The 18508-nt window shown below is 39.2% G+C and overlaps 1 protein-coding gene across 1 annotated transcript in view; it reads left to right on the top strand.

Annotated features, from left to right (window-relative positions):
* Positions 1-18508, top strand: part of DOCK2 (dedicator of cytokinesis 2) — a 164253-nt gene that overhangs the window by 18990 nt on the left and 126755 nt on the right. Inside the window, exons 9-22 of the mRNA XM_064671560.1 lie at positions 308-389; positions 873-1008; positions 1672-1747; positions 2707-2783; positions 3152-3277; positions 4132-4256; positions 6808-6906; positions 8308-8380; positions 8458-8561; positions 10764-10947; positions 11043-11140; positions 12449-12538; positions 12785-12885; positions 15400-15534. Coding sequence (XP_064527630.1) covers positions 308-389; positions 873-1008; positions 1672-1747; positions 2707-2783; positions 3152-3277; positions 4132-4256; positions 6808-6906; positions 8308-8380; positions 8458-8561; positions 10764-10947; positions 11043-11140; positions 12449-12538; positions 12785-12885; positions 15400-15534 — 1506 coding nt within the window. The remainder of the gene's footprint in view (positions 1-307; positions 390-872; positions 1009-1671; positions 1748-2706; positions 2784-3151; positions 3278-4131; positions 4257-6807; positions 6907-8307; positions 8381-8457; positions 8562-10763; positions 10948-11042; positions 11141-12448; positions 12539-12784; positions 12886-15399; positions 15535-18508) is intronic.

Here is an 18508-nt window from a genome sequence, read left to right as displayed (position 1 = left end):
AAAAAGAGAGAAAATTATAAATTCCAAGACAGATTATGTTTCTGTTGAGTATTTCCACCAAACAGACTATGATAATGGTGATGTTTTCTAAAAAAAAAAAAAAAAAAAAAGTGTCAATTTGTGTTATGTTCAAGTTATTTTTTCCAAGCTTAGTGATGATATTTGTACAGTGTTTTTCTTGTCTTTTTAGTCTGGTATTAGATTTAAACCATCACCCCAGAGTGCCTGTTATGCAGCTTTTGTTCTGTACCGTGTAAGGGAGGAATTTTTAAATCACATGACAATGAGATATTTCTCTTCCAAACAGTGAGAATTACTTGGTGAGGTGGGGGAGCCGAGGCTTTCCAAAGGAGATTGATATGCTCAACAACCTGAAAGTGGTGTTCACAGTAAGTGTTTTCCAGTTTACTTCATATTGGCAAATCCAACTGTCTCTTCTCTGTGGTCACTGCCAGAACTCCTGCAGAATGGACAAGGGGAAGAAGGAAACAAGAGACAATCTTGGAAACAGAGCAAGACTCTGAATGCTTTAATGTGCCAGTTCTTCAGTGGCCTTTCTTCAAAAGAATTTTTTGCCTCTTAGATTTGCTGATGACTTGATATTTTTTATCTGCTGTGTCTCTTGATTGCTACTATTTTCTGTATTTATCTTACCTTATATTTTCTTCAAATTTTATCCTTTCAAATTCATCCTTTGCGCTCAGAGTGTTTTGTTCGTTGGAGGTGTTTTTGTTTGGTTTGGTTTTGTTAGTTGTTGTTTTTTTTTCCCTGTTGATTTCTAAGACTCAGTTTCTTACTGGAGGTCCTGTTTCAATGTCACAGCTTGGTTTTTCCTCAAGTAATACTTCAATTCTTTTCTGTTTGTACCTTAGGATCTCGGAAATAAAGACTTGAGCAGAGACAGAATTTATTTAGTGTGTCAAATAGTCCGAGTTGGGAAGATGGATCTGAGGGACAGTAATTCCAAGAAATACACCCAAGGGCTCCGGAGGCCTTTTGGGGTGGCAGGTACCTGATGTCTCCTGTGCTGGAGCTCAAGCAGGACCCAAGGGATATTTGCCAGCCCTGGAATGTGGAATCTCTACCAAGATACCTCAGAACACAAACCAGCTCTATCAGCTACCTTCTGGGTTTTTTTTAAGTCCATAAAGACTTAAAAACTACGTTTTAGTTCAAGTCAGAAATGTGCTTTTGGATTTAATGTTGCTATTTTTATTGATTAGTTATTTATTATTAATTATATGATAATGCAGTTATTAAGTATGTAATTAAGTACACAATGATACAAGTAATTGTTATTAATTTTTAATTATATTATTATTAATTTCCTGGCTATATAACTTCCTGCTAAGTGCAAATGAAAGCACAGTGCCAGAGTTTAATGATAGAATTCCTTGCAAATGAAATCAAGCCCATGATTATGTCCCCAAAGCATCACCAATGCACTCATACCTGTATTCCAAAACTAGTCTGAATTCTCCCTTTTCTCAAGGTTTGTAGTGTGGACTTGGCACTAAATGCTCTGCCCCACAAATCTGCCCCTGTTGGGCTGCACTGCTTGCTAGTGAAAATCCATATTTCTCAAGAGGAACAAGAGCATCGTTCATAGATAAAAAGAGCCATTTTGCAGTGCTATCATATATTTTAATGATTTTTCTTTTCTTCCTCTAGTCATGGATATCACAGATATCATAAAAGGGAAAGCTGAGAGTGATGAAGAAAAGCAGCACTTCATCCCCTTTCACCCGTAAGACACTCCTAGATCTCTCTTTGATAAGCACAAGAATATTTATCTGTCTCTTTAGCTGCAACAACCTGAAATGGTTGAAGAATAAGTTTTCCTTTTAATAATTTTATGCTGTAACAATGTTCATTATTTAAGTATGACTTGAAAAGGCATTTAGGACTTGACAGGGATTCCACAGCATGTTAAATAAATGTATAATTCTATGAATGTGCTCCTTCAGACAGCTGGTACCACATCCTATTTCACAAACCCAAGCCAAATAGTTACCCCTGCTCCACAGTAACCTTTACAAGCAAGGGTAGCTACTAATTTATGAGCTTGGTTCTGTGTTGAATTTGAGAAAAATCTGAGAAAAAAATGGGTTTCCTTCAAAAAGTAATAGAATTGTCACACATTATTTTCGAAAGAAATGCCAGACCAGCTGCCTAAAACTGTGATGCTCACAGATCCAATGCAGAGATTCCAGTGTTTACTGGGGAGATCTTTGTGCATCCCACCTAGCACTGCTGCCCTGTGCTGTGGAGGATAAATTTAATTCTGAAAGACCCAGCTATGACACACTGGTTTATTATTTCTCTTGTTTGCAAATTGATCCAACATGTTTGTTGGGTGAGAATTTCTTTCTAAGCTCAGAAGCAGCTGATAAAAATTCCAAGTTCGTTTCTCTAGCCGTTTATCAGGGAGAGTAAAGGGGGCTGGAGGGGCAGGTTGGTGAGGATGTTCCCATGGTCACTCTGGCCCCAAATGCCATCCTTAGCTGGTCACTGGATCTTTTTCATTTCTGTGTGCACAGAACTGAAAGGGAGTGGGCTGGAACTTGAGGGAGAGAGAATGAAATTATAGAACATATCACAAGAGGGTCCAGTCCAGCAAAGAAGACTGAGGCTGTTTGTCATTTATGTTCTGGTCTGATCTATTTAGCACTTAATTCCTAACAGACATTGTTGTTTCTCCTGCAGGGTGGTGGCAGAGAATGATTTTTTACACAGCCTCCTAAGCAAAATCACCGCTTCAAAAGGAGACAGTGGGGGACAAGGTAAAGTGCATTTCTGTTATTTTCTTCTAAATAACAAGGTGCTTTTGTGACACTTCATTTTATATTGTTTACCTTTTAAACAAAATTGGTTTATGTTAGAGCTGTAGCACCACCATGGTGGTGGGTCAGCTTTGAAGCTGGAAGTGAAGAATCATTGAGTTTGTTGCAGAATCTTGGAGGCTGATTAAACCAGTAGAGGCACTTTTGGATTGCAGGGCTTTTACTTTCATCTACAGGAAGTGAGGAAAGTGAATTCTTATCCTTGCTTTCCTAAGTGGAAGAGGCAATCATTTGAAGACAGGTTATTTTTTTCCCTACCAGAAATGCAATCTTTCCCCCCCCCCCTTTATTTTTTTTGCTCTTAACAGGTGTCTGGGTGACTGTGAAAATGCTGGTTGGAGATGTGATTCAGACTAGAAAGGACTACCCACACCTGGTGGACAGAACCACTGTTGTTGCTAGAAAGCTGGGATTCCCTGAAATCATCATGCCAGGTAGGAGGTGCTTTGTTCTGGAATAGGGAGGGACTTTTTCCTCTCATTCCCTCTTTTAATGAGCAGCAGCTGCAGCCTTGCTTAGTTCTGTAAGGGGTAACTCAGAGGCTCTTTAGAATTCACTCTAATATTGTTCCAATATTAGAGGCTTATATAAAACAGTGAAATCCTTGGAAAATATTTGCTGGCACTGAAACAGAAAAAATAAAATCAAGACAGTGAGGGATAATCCTGTCTCCTTGTACATTGTTTTCATGTCCTGCCAGTAGATTATGGTGGGTGTCACTTCAATTTTTAATTACCTTTGTTTTTATTGTAACTTATCGCTGTCCTTTGCTAAGAATAAACATACGAGTTTACAATATCTTTATTTTTTTTATTTATGACAAGATATCTTCCAATTGAAATCCCTCTCTCTGCAGTGCTTCTTTTTTTGAAAAACAAACAAACAAACAACTTAAGCCTTTCCCTCCTAACCTAAGTAAAATTTCGATACTTTTTAAAGTCATAGGAATTCGTTGACAGGAGAAAATTAAACCTCGAAGCTCCCTCTAGAAAGAGAGCTGTGAATTTGGGGAAAATTCCTCCTGGATCATCCTGCACCTCACCAGCAGGTGTCGGGGCAGGACGAGAATTGCTTCGAGTCCCTCGGAGAGCTCCTTATTGTTGCGTTCGTCATCACGTCGTAGTTTCTCTTTAGCTAAGAATGAAAACTGAAAAATTATGTTCAGATGGAAAATAATATATTTTTATCTGTTTCACTGCAAAAAAAGGAGATACTTGTGTGAAGTTCAGTTGACCCTTTGCTCTCACAGCATTTTAATTGATTTTTAACCTTTTGATTTGTTTTTTAGGAGATATAAGAAATGACATATATATTACACTGCTGTATGGAGATTTTGATAAATACAATAAGACAACTCAGAGGAATGTGGAAGTGATCATGTGTGTTTGTGATGAAGAAGGAAAAGTGTTGCCAGTAAGTCTTCTATTTTTTTTTCTGTATGAAAAACACACAGAAACATGAGTTGTGTTTTTGAAGTAAGACTTAACTAACTTATACATTTTTAGAAAATACCATTATTCAAAGACTTGCTAATCCCTAACTTGTGTCAGCTTATGACATCTTGTGACAGACAAGTTTTATGATGTTTAAAGTGATCTATCTATTGAAGCCCTATAAATGTCTTCCATAAAACTGTAACAAGGAATAACATTGAATGACCTATTTAAACTGTGCCAAGGAACAAATGCTGATTCTGACAATTACTGCATTCTTACTCTGGGGTTTTTCTTGTGGGAATTCCCAGAGGAATTCAACTTGCACATTAAAATGTCAGAAGTACCATTTCTGCTAATAACAAACCCTTGATTCATGCCAGGATTTGTGACATTGTCCCTTGAATTAAGTACATGGCAAAGAATGAATTAAGTGGCGACAATCAGACATGCAACATAAATGTTTACAGTGTCTTTTTGCTTGTCTATTCCTATTTTGAAGATCTTTTCTTTTCCTTGGGGGTTTATCACCAGTTTGGTATTCAGGGGGATTTTTGACCTTTCCTTTTCTGAGCTTTGTGTTGTTGTGATCATGAGGATGAAATCATACTGACACTGCCTGAGACAAAATAAAGATGGAGTAACTCACCGTGGTTCACAACTTGCAGAAATGTTTTTATGACCTAAAATGTAACTTTAAAGCTTGAGTGAAGAGAATCCTAAACCCACATACCTGTACCTATGGCAGCACCCAACCACGACTTGCATGCACACAAATTATTCTGTATTCTGTCTAATCACAGTTAATGTGCTTAAAATACATAGACACCAAAGTATTCCTTAAAGAATTAAAGCTATTACAATGCATTAAATCTTGCATTCCAATATTCTGTATGTTCAGTTCTGCAAACAGTAGGAGCAAGTGGATTTGTCACATTGTGTATGAGCTGAAACACCACACCAGCTTTCTGTGGGTAAAGTGCCTTAGATGTGTTCAAGCAACATGTTGAGGAGTCAGTTGAAATGCTGTTGATTGCAAGTAATAAAACAAGTAATTGGTTTTCCCTTTTAGCATCTAAAAGACCCCCAGCCAATAATTGATATTAATTTCAATGTTTCCCATTATCCAGATATATGTTCACTACGCAGGAAACTGGCTCTGTTTAGGTATCAAAACAGTTTCAGTTGCAGAACCAGCCCTGGTTTTACTGTTGTACAAGTAACTTTTGTTCCAAGTGAATGTCACAGGATACATTCATACAAGTGGGTGCATAAACCTTGAAGGATCTCTGCTCAGGCAGATGAGACCCAGCTTTCTGCTGTTAAATCACTGTGACCAGAGTGTACAAATCATCCCCAGGCAGCAGCATCACACCCTTCTGCTCCCAGGGCACCCTGGGGTTTGAAGCAGGTTTCTGACAGTGCTTCCTTCATGCACTTCAGGTTCATGTCTGGTGCCTGGTGAGGTGTCAGGGATCTTGCTGCTCCAGTGATCAGCATTACAGGTCAGCCAGACCAGGCAGATGCAGGTCAAGTGTCTTCACAGAGTCACTAAAAAATCCTAAATTCCTTGGTTGCCACAGCTTTTGAACTTGACCAAACCTTTAACTTGCATCTTGGTTCTGATAGTCTTTAGGTAGTGGGAAAATTTGAAGTGTTTGATATCTGTGCCCATACAATGTTCAGTTTGGAAGGCAGCTCTGGTGGCAGCCAAGCCCTTCTGAGATTCTGCTGGAATAGAGCATTTTAAAGTAAATGGAGTAAAAAAGAGAATAATGAAGCTAGATTTATTTCTTTTCCCTTTGTGTGTTTCTTATACTAATTGAGGTGATGTCTTGGTTACTTAAATTCATCAGTTGGAGAAATCAAATCTGTTGCATGTTCCTCACACCGCTCTTAGAGTCTGCTGTAAAACGCGATTACACTGGCCCTGCCCACAGATCGGGGCAAATGTTTATTTTCATTGTGTTCACAGGCTTGGAAAACGCTGTATCTTCACATCAACGCTTCCCCTCTGTTGGTGTGCTGTCATTGCTATTTAATTTTAAATGAGGCCACGTCTAAATTCAAACCGGCTGGGAGGGCAGGATGCTGAGCCTGGGGCTGAGCTTGAGCTGAGCTGAGCCTGGGGCTGAGCCTGAGCTGGGCTGAGCCTGGGGCTGAGCCTGAGCTGGGCTGAGCCTGGGGCTGGGATGAGCCTGAGCCTGGGGCTGGGATGAGCCTGAGCCTGGGGCTGGGATGAGCCTGAGCCTGGGGCTGGGATGAGCCTGAGCCTGGGGCTGGGATGAGCCTGAGCCTGGGGCTGGGATGAGCCTGAGCCTGGGGCTGGGATGAGCCTGAGCCTGGGCTGAGCTGAGCCTGAGCTGGGCGCGGTCGCTGCGTTGAAGCCGCATCCCGGAGCCGCTTGGGGATTCCCGGGTCGGGACTGCCGAGGGAGGCTCTTTTCGGCGATTCTTTGGTTTTGCTCAAGTCACAAAAATCCCCACAAATTAACGAGGCACTAAGCGCTGTTTTCCCCCTCCTTCTGTCAGAACGCCGTGTGTCTGGGCGCGGGGGACAAGCCCGTGAGCGAGTACAGATCAGTGGTTTACTATCAGGTCAAACAGCCGCGCTGGATGGAGACCCTGAAGGTACCGCTTGGATGCTTCTCACTCCTTTCACTTCAGAGTATCTCACGCAGAAAGGTTGCACAGCATCAGCTTTTTCTAAAGAACATCTTGGCCCTGATACAGCTGAAGGAGGGAGCCTTAGTCATACATCAGTTATTAGAGATACACAATCACCCAGCCTTGAAATTTGGCCTAGAAAATGATGTTGGGATGAGATCAGCTCAGATAACCTCGTGTCCCAGCAGCCCTCGTCAAAAGTGGAATATTGCACTTGTTTCATCGTGGTGAAACAACAGAGATTAGCAGCTTCAATTAAAAAAACAAACAAACAAATGGGGCCAACCCAAAAAGAAGTGTCCCACCCACCCCCTCTCATGATTTTAGAGAGAAAAAAACTGCCTTGGTTTTCTTTAGAGGAACACTTAATAATTATCTAATCAAGCTTTAATGTCTGCGGCTGGAAAATGCCCAAAAGCTGCCAGAAATGGTTCTTATAAAACATGTATGAGGCTTCCTAGCAAGCATAATTTTTTTTAAGACAAAATAGCCATGTATGACAAGTCTGCAATTATTACCTAAAGGTGTGTTGCTGTGATTGTGCAGCAGAGGGAGGGAATGGAAGTGTAATTTCCAACAGAAGCTAATTTGTTGTTTTGAAAATATTGACTCATTCTGTTTATTGCTTACTTTACTTGTTCCTTTTGAAAATTATTCTGTAATTCAGACTTGTGCACAGAAGCAATAACAGTAGATCCTGTTGAAAAGTGTAGTTAACACGGAGGAGTGTTATGTAGTCAGATTTGTAAAGGGAAGTTGTGAATGGACACAAAGGAGTGCAAGTCTTGAAAGTTTAGAACTATAAACCTGATAACATGAAAATTCTTGCTTTTTCTTATGTTGTTGGCCTTTTTTGTTGTGTGTTTGCCCCAAAGGTTAGGTATTAAGAATAAAGCACCTGAGAGTTGCTGTGATTTTACTCAAGGCTTTGATGCTAAATTTAATCACAAAAATATAGTCTATTTATTTTCATAGAATTTTCATACCTTTTTCACTTGCTTATTAAACCAGTTGTCAGTTTTTGTATGAGAAATGTGAAAGTTGCATAGTGCAGCTGGATAATTCTTTGGTTAAGGGGGTGAGTAAGACTTGCAGTGGGGTTATTTTCTAGCACACAAGCACCTGTGTGCATCAACTGTGTTCTGTGCTTCATTTCTTTGGTTTTAGGCTTTGAGCAAAGTCTGACAGATCGTTCCTTCTCAGCCACCACTTCTGTTACTCAATAGTTTCAAGTGGCCTGTGAAAGGAGTTAGGAAAGCAGCAGAAGTGGTGCTTGTTTATTCTAAAATAGGAGCTCATCACACCTGAAACCACCTTCCACCTCCACCCCCCCAACTCTCCTCTTGTTTTCTGGTTTTGCCACAGGTAGCAGTGCCCATTGAGGACATGCAGAGGATTCACCTGCGCTTCATGTTCAGGCACAGGTCGACTCAGGAGTGTGAGTAGGGAATTCTTACTGTGGGGAATTTTAATTCATTGGGGAGTAGCCAACTGAAAGTCTTTTTTGCTTTGCAGCCAAAGATAAAGGAGAAAAGAATTTTGCAATGGCTTACATAAGGCTGATGAAGGAGGATGGAACAACTCTGCAGGATGGCATCCATGATTTGTTAGTCCTAAAGGTATTGCCTTGATTTTCTTCCTTTTTTCCCTCACAGCACACTTTTTTTCCACTGTTCTCTTTGACTGCTTTGTATCTTTACTTAGTGATAGACTGATTTTATTATTCTATCAAAGATAATATGCTTTTCATCTGGAAAAAATGCTGTAACTTGTCCCACGTTCAGTAAATGTTGCTCTGAGTTTCAGTTAGAAATTGTTTAAGAGCAATTAGAGGTGTTTGCTCTTAGGAATTTTTCACTGATATTTTTGGTTTTGGCCATCTGCAATATAGAGAAAGTTAAACTGAAGCTCAGCAGCTGGGTGGGTACCAATACTCTTGCTGAAGGGAGGGAATTGTTTGGTTTCTTTAAAATCTTTGTCACATGAATAATCTGAGAATGCAATCTTAGGGAATTGGTTGTTTGGAACTGCTCTGTGTAGGGGATACAGAAGTAAAAGCTTCAGGAGTTTGATTTTGGATGTGAAGAATAGTTTTGGCTGGCCCTGATAGGACACAAGCAGCATCTTTGGCTTTGTGAACTGAAGCAAGGGAACAGATGTTTCAAGACCTTGGTTTGGGTTCCCCCCCACCTTGGAGAATGGTGTTTAGCAGGAACTAAGAGCCAGAAATCACTCCCAACACAAAAGAAACTTCTCAGGGCTCTTCTCAGTCAACTAGGTTGCTGTGATATCAATAGCAAGTGAGATGCATCCAACTAAATCAAGTTGCTTAGGTAATCCAAAAAAAAGATTGATGGCAGTGTGTAGTTATCTATCTTCTCTTCATTGAAAATTGATAAATAGTGAGACTGGAAGGAAAATAACCATCACATATGACAGTGTGGGTAATGTTGGTTATGAAATTCCACCTAATTCGTTTCTGCATCAGCCCAGTAATTTTTTCTTAAGTGACAGCATGGATGAGAAATGCTAAGCAGGGTTGACCTAATTTATGGTTGTGAAAAATAGACAGATTTTCTGACATATGTTTGCCTATTCTAGTATTAAAAGCAGTAATTGTAAGCTGTAAGTGTTTAAAGCAGTCATACATCTGGCCTCTCAAAACAAGTAATTTGAAAACTGCCAATTTTAAACAGTGTACTGTATTTTTAATGCCTTCAGGCATTGGATCTTTTTGATAGACTTTCGAATCAAAATTTCAAGTCTTTTCCCCATTGTCTGTCTAAATTGTCTCAAAAAGAGGAGGTCAGGAGTTTCTTTTGGTTCCAGAAACTCTGAGAGTACTTATTTGGCAAGCTTGATACAATCAGACATGTTAGTAATGTTTTCTGGTTTGCTGCATAAGGATTTTGCCTCTTGTCTAAGTCTCTTATAATCAATTTTTAACTTTACCTCTTGTTTGATAGGAAGTAGGAGCTGTACATCTGTGGTCACTGAATCAGATAAATACCCCAAGGCTTTAAAACATCTTTCTGGATTTTTGGTTTTGTAACTCCTTGTTTGTGCACAGCTGTAGACTAAAGGGCTGCAGTGGAGTCATATCTGTCATGGGGTTGTAGCTTTATGTGACACCTCAAACTAATCAGGGAGATTTTCTGAAGTAGTTTTGTTAAAGAAAAACTCCATTCTGTAAACAGTGAGGAGCGTGATTTTTATTGCCTTTGCCTAAAATTACTTTCTTGTCTGGGGAATAATAAGTTGAGGCACAGAAAATATGTGAGGGTTGTGGCACAAAACTTGATGAAACAGAGGAGGGAAAAATACCTGTTGACTCTCTGGTTTTGTACTGTTCATTCTACTGAAAACCATAAATACTGTGATACTTGTCACTTAGTTACTGCAGTGTATTGTCTGATTTAAAATTCAACCTTACCATGCCTTTATCTTTTATATTAAAGGTCCAGTCCTCAAGGTGATGCTCAATAGTCTATTGTGTTCCATAGGTATTGACATTTTAAGGAAAGATTGGCTCTTGTTTTTACTCTGTCAGTGATGTCACCCCTCACAGTCCCTTAGTGCACCTTAAAACACAGACCTGCATAATTTCAGTGAAGTATTTTCCCTGCATGCTCGTTTCTGCCTTTCTTTCTGACTAACACTGACTCCTGTAGGAGCCACACCGGGACCTGAGGATGCTTTAGTGCATTGGCTGAAGTCCATGGAAACAGAGATTTTTGGTTACTTCTCTAGAAAACACAACATAAGCCTACTTTTAAATCCAGTGGCTTGTAGTATGTGATGGCTGGTATGTTGTTTTTCAGGGGGACAGTAAGAAGATGGAGGATGCTGGTGCTTATTTGACATTGCCTTCTACACGTCAGCACGTGGAGAACAAAGGAGCAACCTTAGTCAGGAGCTCGAGCATCGTGGGGGGGCTCTCTGTGAGCTCCAGAGATGCATTTTACATTTCAACTCTGGTTTGCTCCACCAAGCTGACTCAGAATGGTGGGTATCTTCTGAGCAGGCAGTTTAGAAAGAAGACACTTGCAGCAGTTGATGATAATTTTAAAGTGAGTGCCTGTCCCTCTGTGTTCCATCAGTGGGCTTGCTGGGTCTCCTGAAGTGGCGGATGAAGCCAGAGCTGCTCCAGGAGAACCTGGAGAAGCTGAAGATCGTGGATGGAGAGGAAGTGGTGAAGGTACATCTCTAAGTAGTTATTCCAATAACAGTTGTTCTCCCTGTCCCTCCATACCGTGGCAGAGCACGTGGTAAATAGTTCCAAAACGAAAATGAAACTGGAGGCTCAGTCACAGCAAACACTGGAACTGAAAAAGCCTGCTGGTTGTACTTTGTTTTTTGATTGTCATGCAGTTCAATGCCTTTGTCAAGGATGGTTTGCAAAGGACATGAGCAAAGCTCTGCATTAGAGGGAGCAAAAAGCAAACAGCTGGACAGGATTGTTCACTGCTATCCAGCTTTATTCCTACTTGTTGCTCTCACATATCTCTGGTATTGTCTATGGGCTGTGAGGATTTGCAAGATTATTACCAAAACTTGCCTGCTTTCACTGGTAATTAATTCATTAGGATTCTTTTCTCCTCTCTATTGTTTTATGTTGCTGGAAATTTTGTACCTGAATGGAAAATTCAATACCAGGAATATTATTTTGAGCATTGTTGCTTTAGACAGATACACGTATGTCACAGGTCAACTTTTGAGCATGTGCAGAAAACTTTATAAATGAACTTGATAGGAGATGAAGGCAGTAATGGTAAAAATATTTTCTATAGTCTCTGTTCAGCTGGTTGTTTTTGTCTGTCTGAAACATCACAAACAATTCCTGCTTTCTTTGTAGTTCTTACTATTTATTTATGTGTTGATATTAAAACCAAGATGTGCTATGTACCCAATGAAGCACTTTATTAATTTAATGAGTATAATGTGAAAAAAAAATTGTTAATATTTTGGAAAATGGAAGACACTATTACATTTGTATCTTTAAATATAAGCATGAAATGTCTCTGGAGAAGAGGAAGGAGAACTTTAAAAAAAAAAAAGGGTGGATTTTTTTTAACCACTGTGTCCCAAGTCACTGGGATACTTTCCTTTGATTTAAAGCAGGCTTTGAATCAGACCACAGAAGTATGAAGAGTTTTTTTTAATCATCATGTATATGTGAAAATAGCAACTACTAATCTGTGTCACTAAGGAAGTAGGAATGCAGTTTTAGAGAGTTATGTCATTTATATAATATTTTTAGCTTTTCCATAAGCTTTGAGCTAAGCATGTATTATTGATTGCTCATGTGTCTGAGGATGTAGGTTCTTAAAATTAAAGAAACTAGAGCCTAAATCCTTACAAGTGTTTTTTACTGAATTAAAGTGATATTTCAGTGAAGGTATTAAAATTCTAATTTGAGAGAAACCAAGTCTGCCCTCTGAAAAATGACTTGTGAGGTTTTCAAGTTGAATTGGTCACCAGTTTGTCCTTTCATGTTGTTCTGTAGTTTCTCCAAGACACCCTGGATGCCCTGTTTAACATCATGATGGAACATTCCCACAGTAATGAGTATGACATCCTTGTCTTTGATGCACTGGTAAGAGTCAGCACCAAGGATTTCATTTGTCAAAGCAAAGAACCCGATAAGTTTGAAGGAGCAATCGAGTTGCTCATTTCGGGGAATTAATCTTTAAATCGCTGCAGAGCAGATGGAATATTACTAATTGACTGAAAACCAAGTTTCTTTAAAAACCCTTAAACAGTGAATTATCAGAAATATTTCAGAGGGCTAACATTTAAATTTGAAATGTGACTGTGGCTAATTCTGTCCATGTCTGTTTAGATCTACATCATTGGGCTCATTGCAGACCGTAAATTCCAACACTTTAACACTGTTTTGGAAGCCTATATCCAACAGCATTTTAGTGCAACACTGGCATACAAGTAAGTTTGTTTTCTCTTTTTCCTAAACCTTTACCATCACATTAAAGAAAGTAAATCCTGTTTGTGACTTATCTGGTGTAATGAATGGTGACTGCTGTTTGGATGTTGCTGTTTGCTTACCTGGAAACAAGCCTGCCTCTGAGACACGTGTGATTATAACTGGAATTAATGAACAAATAGCAAATGATTCGGGGTTAAATGAGTCTTTGGCATTTGTTGGTTAAATGATTCTTTGGCTTTGAATTCTGTGGGCTGGATTTTGCTGTGTCTGAGCACTTCACCTGTATCCTGTCAAGTTTATCAAAAGATACTTTGCTGTAAAGCCTCTCCCTTTATATCCGTGGCCTTGAGCTGAAAAGCCTGAAGTGAGGACTTGAGGATGTTCTTAACCCATTTACAGAGGTTTCCACGTGTTTTTTTACATCAAGCAAACTCAAGGGGGAAAAAAAACTCTTTGGGAACTGTCAAGTCTTCCTATGCATTGGAGTGTGATGTTGCACCAGGAGGGTTTCAGTGCAGTGAAGTGGAATTCTGGTATTTGTTATGTGTTCTGCTGTGAAATGGAGTTTTAGCATTTGTTACATAGTGGGCAGGTAGACACACTTGTGGTGGAGTTTTTTATTTATATTTTTTATAAGTTTTGGAACTGCCAGACAATGCCCAGAGAGGAAGACATGGATTCACGAAACAGGGTAAAAATTGTGGAGACATATTATCCAGTAAATTTAATCCTGGATTCCTACTTTATTTAGAAAAGGTTTTAGCAGATGATTGTAGGATTAAGTGGCTGAATTATGAAGGAAGGGAACATCTTCAGTGCTTGATCTTGGGGAAGTGCTCTAACAGGGTGAATGTGAATTTTATAATCTACCTGAAGCCTTGTTCTGGCAGCTTAATGGGGTGTCAGATTGAAGCAGAACTGTAATTTGGGATATGAATAGTACATGGAAGACTTGAGCTGAAGGTTTGGAATAGTTTGGAATATCTTCTAGTGTCCTGTGCCAAATTTGCATGTTCTAACTCAACAGCAAATGCCACACAAATCATGCACTGGGCTGGGAGTTTGCTGGAGTTGAAAGGCAGCAGTGCCCAACCAGCCCTTTCTCACCTTCCAGGGAAGTTCATGTTGCATTATTGGGCTCAGAGAGCTCAGGTGCAAACTACATGTCCTTCTTCAATCCTCTCCCACTCCATATGTAATTAGCACATGTAATTTAATGTGTAAATTAATGCCATGGTGAAGGAAGAGCAGGATGGGTACAGAACCTCTCAGAACAGCCTTATTTGCATCAGATATTTCTAAGCCTTGCCTGGCTGAGAGATTCTGATGATTTAATCAAGGGGGTAGAGGCAAAATAATGATGGTTATGATTGTTCCCCACTTCATGAGTTTTCTTGGCATTATTGATCCCAAGCACATCATGGAAGATTCACTCTGTTTCAAGCATCATTTATTAAATAAACAAGTAGCTGAAAGTGGCCTAATTCCTAGTTAGGAAGGAAATACTCTGTCCCAGACATATTATAACCATGTTATGATATGGTCTGTTGGCCAAACTGTTGGAATTATGTATTTATTCCGCTCCTATTTAGTCATCCCTTTGTCCTGGCTTTTCTGGAGTTCTGGGAGGACTAAACACTGACCATTGAGGCACCTGGAGTGGGCTGCCCTTAAATCCAATTTGGAGAAATTTTGTTACAGCTCAGAGAAGATATAAAGAAGAGGAAATGGAACCACACAATGAATATAATGCCCAGAAGGCTGAGAGGCTGCAAACACAGTATTTTAGTCCTGAAATGTGAGTTAGGCTGGGGATATGTATTAGTTACACAGAGAGAGAGGGAGTTTGGTTTTGTTTGTTTAGGGTAGGGGACAGTAAGCTTCCATTTTTGTACTGAAACCTTCCCCCGTCACCCAAATCTTAATTCTTATGACTGCATTAAGGTCAGGATTACATCATTAATATTGGTTTAAAAATTTAAGATGGTTCTAGAACTATAAATGAAGAGACTGAGTTTCAGATGAACTTCTGCACTTTTGTAGCAAGTTGTGCTTTGAGCACAAAGTTGCTTTTGGATACAAAGTAAGAAGTGTTTAAATAAAATAAATAAGCAAATATTACTGTGTGCTAGAATATTGTAATATTTCCTTGCAGTTAGTTCAGAGCATGGAGAGGTGTTTAATCACTGCTTGGTGTAGGGAGGCAGAAGTAGTATTTTGTGTTACCTTCTGCATGTTTATTACAAACTTCTATAAAAATGTTGTCAGGATTATGTAAAGTTATGCTGCTGTTTGGAGATTTCACATTTCTTTCTTGCTTGTGCAGTTAAGAATTTGCTCCTCATTTGTTTATACTGCCAGAATTTGTGCAATATGAATGCAAAAATACTTGCAGTGCTGTTTGCTGTGTGTGCTTGACTGAGCAGGAACATTTACTTAGAGTGGGCAAACAAGTTAAAGAAGTTAATTTAAAAAGAAAAAAAGATTATTTAAAAAATGTTTTTTAACTTCAGGAAATTAATGACTGTTCTGAAGACATACCTGGATACTTCCAGCAGAGGGGAGCAATGTGAACCTATCCTAAGAACTCTGAAAGCACTGGAATATGTTTTCAAGTTCATTGTTAGATCAAGGACATTATTTTCACAGTAAGTACCCAGGCTACTGCCATTTAACAAGCCGTCTAATATCAGGAATAGAAGGAGACCCGAGGAACAGAAAAGGCTGATTTTTAGAGCAGAACTGTATTTATTTTTACAAAGAAAACATAAAACTGGCAGCTGGCCTAAGACACAGGCATCGCTGAGATATTTTTTGGAGGGGGAACGTTCACAAATGTGCTTTCTGATGCTCAGTGTAAATTCCAGAGTTGCATTTAGTAGTAGCAGCAGGTTTCAGAGGGTGATTTTTCTTTGTGTCAGGTGGCTTGGCCTAAGACCAGTGGACGGCCAAACGTTGCAACAGATGGCTGGAGGCTGGAGGCTCGTCCTTGAGAACACCGTGTTCAGCAGCTCACAGGGGGCACAGAACAGTCATTTCTTGGAACTGAATTTGGAGTTTCAGATCTCCAGTTAAGGAATTTTTAGGGAAGACTCCTCAGCCAAACAGAGGAGGTGTAGCATTTACAAGTGGTGTTCAGGTTGAGAGGAAAAGGAGGATGGGAGAATGAAGGAGGGGAAAACTGGAAGGAGAAAAACCACACCTGGGTAACCGTGTCCCCATAACTCACCTGGACCTTGAGGACTCACCACACACCACAGACACATTTCCTCCCTTCTGCTTCACGGTTTTCCATTTATCCTTAGCTGGTTTTCCCCTAATGTTCTTTCTGATGTCCCTTTGCCACGTGGTTTAAGGAATGCAGTGGCAGAAGATAAAACAGTGGCAAACTCAGGTCTGTAGGCAGAGCAAAGTGACTGGATATTCTGTTTGGGGTTGGCATCCAACAGAACAGAAAGGTGTTCTATTCTTTTGCTCAGTAGGAGCTCTAACGTAATTTTTCTCTGTTATTCCACCACTCATTTCTTTAAAAAATCCATGTAGGTTTACAGTTTTTTAATACTACGCCTATTTGATGAATTATTAATTTTTGGTTGAAGTGAGAGTAGATTCAGAAGGTAATTGCTGCTGGTAGATAGTCTCTTAGAAATGTCCTTGCCTCTAGGAATTTACTATTTATAGGTGGGCACAGGTGAACACTGTGAAGCTCTATAAGGAAGGAGATGGTGCTCATGGGAACAGAACGTCGTTGGTAGTTCAAAAACTTTATTTTATATTTTTATAAGAGGTGTCATGGCAAAAGAGGACATTTTAGAGTCATGGGGAAGGGGATTATGGAAAATTTCCTGTATGGCTGAAGGTCAGAAGGCAGTGGTTTGGTTCAGAGAGAGCTTTAATCTCCATTTTGATCTCCAGTGTACATTGGCTAATGTGTCATAAATTAGGTGATTGCAGCATGTTGCATATTCAGGTGATTAGCTACACATATCTGCTCCTACTGAACTAGAGTCTGAAACTCCAGATTCACTGGACAATTATTATTTTGGGCAGTAACAGCTCTTCCAAAAACAACCAGTGACCAGAACCCCCTGGCACTGGATATCCAGCTACAGCTGCTGGCATCCAACTTTTTCCACTTGATTTCCTGGTCCTGGAAAAGAAGAAAATACCTAAAAATATGGATTAATATATTTTCTTCCCATGAGAAAACTTAGGATTTACGATTAAAGTACTTCACTTCCAAGGGTTGACATTAACCTTCTTGGAAACATTTTGAATGAAGATATTTTGGAGATATTTTGAATTAAAAGAGCTGAGACAGATCTTTAGATCATTCTCTCTTGATTTGATGGGCTGCTTAAAAAACTGAGATGCCTTTTTGAAAGGTAAGAGACATTACAAGTTAGAAGTTGTGTAGGAAAGACATAAATTAATGACATGTAACATTAGACATAAAATAGGAGACTCTTTATCTTGTTGTCAGGCAGATACACTGAAATAACCAAGTTCTACTTAAATTTTCATTTGTTGGATGCTGTTTAAACTGTAGAGATATAAGGAAAGCAACATTCTTTTGCCTGCACTCAGCAAGGTTTGCACAACACAGACTCTGAAAACATCAAGTGTTTGTTTTCCTCCTTTCTTTGACCCAAGGTTGTTTGTGGTGGTAAAATTCATGTACACCAGTGAAGTTGTTTCCAAGCAAATGATTAGTTATCGTTTAAAATTTGCTTTCAGAACAAGTGTCTTTAATTGGTTTATATCTGCTGTTCCCTGTGTTGTGTAGAAATTGTTCAGTTTGAACACAAAATAACAACCCTGAATTTTTTTAAAAGCCTCTAAAGCATGACACCTCCCAGATCTGAGCTTCTAAACCATAGTAAATTTAAATTTAATTGCAATTTAACAAAGAACATTGCGTCTAAATAGAAGCTAGGTGATTAGTCAGGAAATAAAATCATCATTCTACTTATAGTAAATTTAAAAAGTATGTTTAATAGATGATGTGTGACACTTCTACCTCCCTCCTTGTCCCTCAGGTTTAGTCAAGGAAACTTTAAATTTCCACTTGCATGAAAAAATGTGTTCAAGAAACTTCATTTACTTTTGTGGCAACAAAAAAATAGTCAATAAAAGTACCTTTGTAGTCAATAAAAGCTGTATCAATACATTAGCCAAGTAATTGAATAAACATTTAGACAGAGACAGTCACATTGTTACAACTTAAATGTGCTTTGTTCCCATTGAAAGATAATTTTAAATAATGGCCATATAGCACAGTCTCCACTATGGGAGGAAAAAAAGAAATAATGTGACCAAAACCTAAGCTCCTAAAATACCACCTGATAATAAATGAGATGATTTTCTATAGAAGTATACTTGTACTAAGACTTATTTGTTTCAAGATGCCTTTCAAATGTAATTTTTCTGGCATTTTTACTCAGCTTTCACACCTCAGCAGGACCATCCCTCAAGCAGAGTATACTGTATATATGTATTTATTGGTTTTTCCTCTCCATACAACATTTTAGATGCTGGGGGTTTAGCAGCTTTGACTTTCACTTGTTGTAGCCAAAAGCTCTCAATTTGCCTTTAGTTCTCTTCAATTTGTGTTTCCCATTG

The sequence above is a fragment of the Pseudopipra pipra genome, chromosome 15, assembly GCF_036250125.1.
Source record: "Pseudopipra pipra isolate bDixPip1 chromosome 15, bDixPip1.hap1, whole genome shotgun sequence".
Taxonomy (NCBI): Eukaryota; Metazoa; Chordata; class Aves; order Passeriformes; family Pipridae; genus Pseudopipra; species Pseudopipra pipra.
This window is presented reverse-complemented; position numbering and strand designations above follow the sequence as displayed.